We start from the raw sequence: 4184 nt of genomic DNA on the forward strand, positions 1-4184 counted from the left end.
TAGTGAGACCCTGTAAACCCTTACTAAAATACAAAACATAAAAAATAAAAAATAATTAAATATTTCCTTCAGTAGGCATATACAAACAATGCTCAGATAAAACCTAAAGAACATTTAAAGGACCAGTATCAAATGTTACTGAGAATGTGAGGCAACCATAATTCTCATGTTGCTGACAGAAGTAAACTTTCTTTTTTTGTGTTTTTGAGACAGGGTCTTGCTATACACTCAGGCTGGGCTTGAGCTCACTTTGTAGCCCAGGTCTTGAACTTGCCACAATCCTCCTGCCTCAACCTACTGAACGCTGGGATCATAAGCAAGCACCACCATGCTTGGCCCTTGAGAGAGGTATAAAGTTCCAAAACCATTTGGAGAATTCTAGAAATTACTAACTTAAACATAAATCTACATTTATGTACCAATCCTACACCCGTATTTGTGTCCAAAATAAAAGGAAATTTCCTTAAGTTCTACAATAAAGTCAGAGAGATACCCAGAAATCAGGGCAGAAACACTGTTCAAGATCAAGGTTCTAAAAGTAACATGGAAAAGTTCGTTCCATTGCTATGCGGAAAATAATAATCACATCAATGTGGACAGCCAGATCTGACAGAACTGCTACAGGTTGGGAGATTCCTCAGAGTGCTGTGAAAGCTGAGCCATGGATAGCAGGAATAACAAGATGCAAGAAACAGTGGAGAGCAGCTGGGTAGAACTTATGCATTAATTATAAATTGCTGCTGAGTTTAAAACAAAACTAATAGCGTAAGTCAAATAATAGGAAACTATCTGTATAAGAGCTAAAGGAAAGAATACTAGGGTAACTCCAAGGCACCACGGGACAGGGTGGGGGGGGACGACTTGAGAGTAGGGTTTGCATTAATTTAGGTATTCTGGGTTGTGGCTGGAGCTCTGTTCTCCATACTCTCACTCCCAGCCGAAACTTCCCATTGTCTCTGACATATATTTTTGCATTCTGAAAACCAAAGAATAAATGACTGTTTTTTCAGAAATACAGTATTAGAAGGTCTAGATGTCAAACTACAGAAGAGTATTCTTTCACATGCCAAAAAATACAATACATTATTCTCTTCCCCTGGGGAGTAGTAGACACAGAAGAAGTCAGCGATTCCTGGCTGTAAACTCCACTTTCACTGTAAGAGCTGATGTTGGGAGAGGAAGATCGAGATGGGGAGTCCATGGTCAAGTCAAGCTTCATGGCAGAATCCGGGCTTTCAATATCAGAAGTGCTGCCACTCAGTTTTGCTCTTTTCTTAGCAGCGCTATTTCGAAGAGACCTAAGAGAGCTCTGCATCTAAGAAAAAAATAAAAATAACTTCATGAGCCAACATAATCTTTGTATTAGTAAAAGTGATCTGTGGATTTAAACTCTACTACATAGCTAGCTATATAGTTTCTCAATCCAGTGCTATGAAGATGGATGCCAACACGTATGTGTGTACACTGTATGAAAACACAGACCTTATTTCCTGGATATACATAAACAATCTAGGTTCTTAGATCCATGAGAGGAAAAATTCTAGCCATTATTTGCCATGACAATTTTGGCACCAGAAACAATGATTCAATTAATATATTCAATTCTCTAATAAATAATAAAATCAGATGGTAGGTATCAGAATTAAAGTTAGAGATGCATAGCTAATTTCAGCTCCCTGGTGTGCTAAGGTTGCTACTTAGAAATTCTAGGATGCAAACAAGAAGTTTGACAGTTAGATCTAATTTGCAAATGTTTAAGAGTTCAGAGAATAACAGACTACTGCATATAACTTTTGAAGCCAACTATTTTTAGAAATGCAGGAAATTATTCTAGACCAATGTATTAAGTCTGGGAATAGAATCTTGAAAATGTTTTTAAAATCAAGATCGTGACTTTTTTTGTTTGTATTTCAACTGTTAAAGTTAAGCATTTAATGAAAGTATCTGCCTTTAATCAAAGAAACATCTATAAATTTTGTGTGTTTCACACTTACAAAAAGATAGGTTTGACAAACTTTTTAATGACATTTTGGCACTGAAAACCAAAGTGAACACAGAGTTATTTCAACTGAACTTGAATTGTAGCCCATCACTTACTTTTCCACCCTGAGCAAGGTAATAACATCTCTGACTCTCTTCTGTAAAAACAAACACACATAAAAAGTAAAAATATAGATACTGTGTTGTCTAACTCAGGGTGTGGTGTTGCTGTAATGAAAATGAACCTGTATATTACTAACCGTAATATCAAAATACATGTAAAATGTAGTACTACTAAACTGAAAATGTTGACTATTAATACACTTTTCTTATAATAAGAGTGCAACTCTAATCCATAAGAGCCATAATAACTTTCTTTCTCTCTCTTTTTAAATTCTTTTTGGTTTTTGAGACAGGAGCTCACTGTGTAGTTCAGGGTGGCCTTGAAGTGACTATGTAGCCCAGGCTGGCCTCAAACTCGCTATGACCCTCCTGCTTCAACCTCCCAAGTGGTGGGATTTTTGGCATTTGCCATCACACCCAGCTTCAGTATGACTTTTTTTTTTTGTGGTACTGGGGATTGAACTCAGAACCCTGTGCTTGCCAGGCAAGCGCTTATTCCACTGAGCCATCTCCCCGGCCCTTCATTATGACTTTCTTAAAGTCACATCAAAACAATAAGTAAGAATTGCTATGTTAGCAACTAAAAGGCAGGATGTGCAATTTTAATCAATTGCACTGGTAGATTCAATGATAGGCCTAGGCCCTTCTCCCTATTAAAAGCTTAGAAGATCAAATGTCTAAAGACAATAGTACACTTCTGTGTTAATAATTATATAAGAGAAACTCACCTTACAATTTTCTACTAAAAGAAAAAAAAGACAACAGAAAAACAATGCAAGAACATGTAAGATTAGGTGAAACTGTATGAGTTTCGTAGGAAAACGCCTTTTCTATATATTTCTTTCCTTCAAATAAAATTCCTTCCCAGTATCACAGTAATACAATGAGTTAGAAAAGACAAAAACCAAGTAAAGATTTCACAAACAACAATTAGAAGTTGGAATAACTAATTGTTCAGAACCACCTTTGGTACTTTCTAAGTTTTATGCATGCTTAATATTAAAGATAATTTTAAATGACTATGCATTAAAATTAACTCTAAGCAAACTATCAGCATAGGATGCTTCCATCTGAAAAACAGGCTAAAGCAAAATCATTTAAAAATCATAATTATTTCTGTTTATATATAACAGCTTTTGGTTTTTGAGACATGGTCTCTGCCACATGGACAAACTGGCCTCAACGTTAGCATCCTCCTGCCTCAGTCTCTTGGACTGCTAGGGTTATTGGCGCGTGCCATTATACCTAATTTAACTTTTCATGTTTACAAACAGGCCTACAATGAATAGCCATGTGCATGTCTTCTTGTATTCTGCCATCATGTTTGGCATGTAAAGCCATTTTCTGACATATGAAATTAGGAAAACTAAAATATGAAATAGCACCCTAAATTAAAAACAAACAAGCAGGAACCATGCTATGTCTCTGACATAATTAGTACGTACAAAGTTATACTGATAACTCTTTTTTTCTTTTTAAGACAGGGTATTAAGGATGGCCAGATAGCTCAGGGGACTAAAGCGCTTGCTTAGACAGAGTACAGTGGCCGGAGTTTGATCCCCAGCGTGCCATGCCAGCATTGCCCCAGGGGCGTGCTGTGACAGTAATTGAGACCAATATGGTGGTGTGCACCTGTAATCCCAGTGCTTGGGAGGCTGAAAACAGGAGAATCACTAGAGTCCAGTCTACATAGTGAAACCCTGTAGACCTTGTACCAAATACATACCAAAAAAAGGGATGTTGTTTGTAGTGCAGGCTGGCCTTGAATTCATTACACAGCCCAGGCTGGCCTCGAACTCCAGGTAGTCCCTTTGTCTCAGCCTCCTGAGTGCTGGGATTACAGGTGTGTACCACCATGCCTGGCCTGACAACACATTTTGATTCCATAAATAGCATAATGTAGAATTCAAAAATGAATATACAATATGACCTCAATTTCATAAAGATAAAAAAAAAATTACAGATATGCACAATGCTCAGGCTTAAGAACGTTAACTGTAGCATTATATAGCAAGGCTCCAATAACTGTATTGTGGATAGGAACAAATTAATTGTATGAATGTACAAGTAACACAGAAAAA

The 4184-nt window shown here is 37.0% G+C and overlaps 1 protein-coding gene across 1 annotated transcript in view; it reads right to left on the minus strand.

Moving 5' to 3' along the window:
• Togaram1 (TOG array regulator of axonemal microtubules 1) overlaps positions 1 to 4184 on the minus strand; it is an 88276-nt gene that overhangs the window by 47821 nt on the left and 36271 nt on the right. The window contains exons 4-5 of the mRNA XM_023723742.1: positions 2098 to 2138; positions 1083 to 1315 (exon numbers count right to left, since the gene is read on the minus strand). Of these exons, the coding sequence (XP_023579510.1) occupies positions 1083 to 1315; positions 2098 to 2138 (274 nt within the window). The remainder of the gene's footprint in view (positions 1 to 1082; positions 1316 to 2097; positions 2139 to 4184) is intronic.

This window comes from Octodon degus, unplaced genomic scaffold (genome assembly GCF_000260255.1).
Source record: "Octodon degus isolate 3935 unplaced genomic scaffold, OctDeg1.0 scaffold00102, whole genome shotgun sequence".
Lineage (NCBI taxonomy): Eukaryota > Metazoa > Chordata > Mammalia > Rodentia > Octodontidae > Octodon > Octodon degus.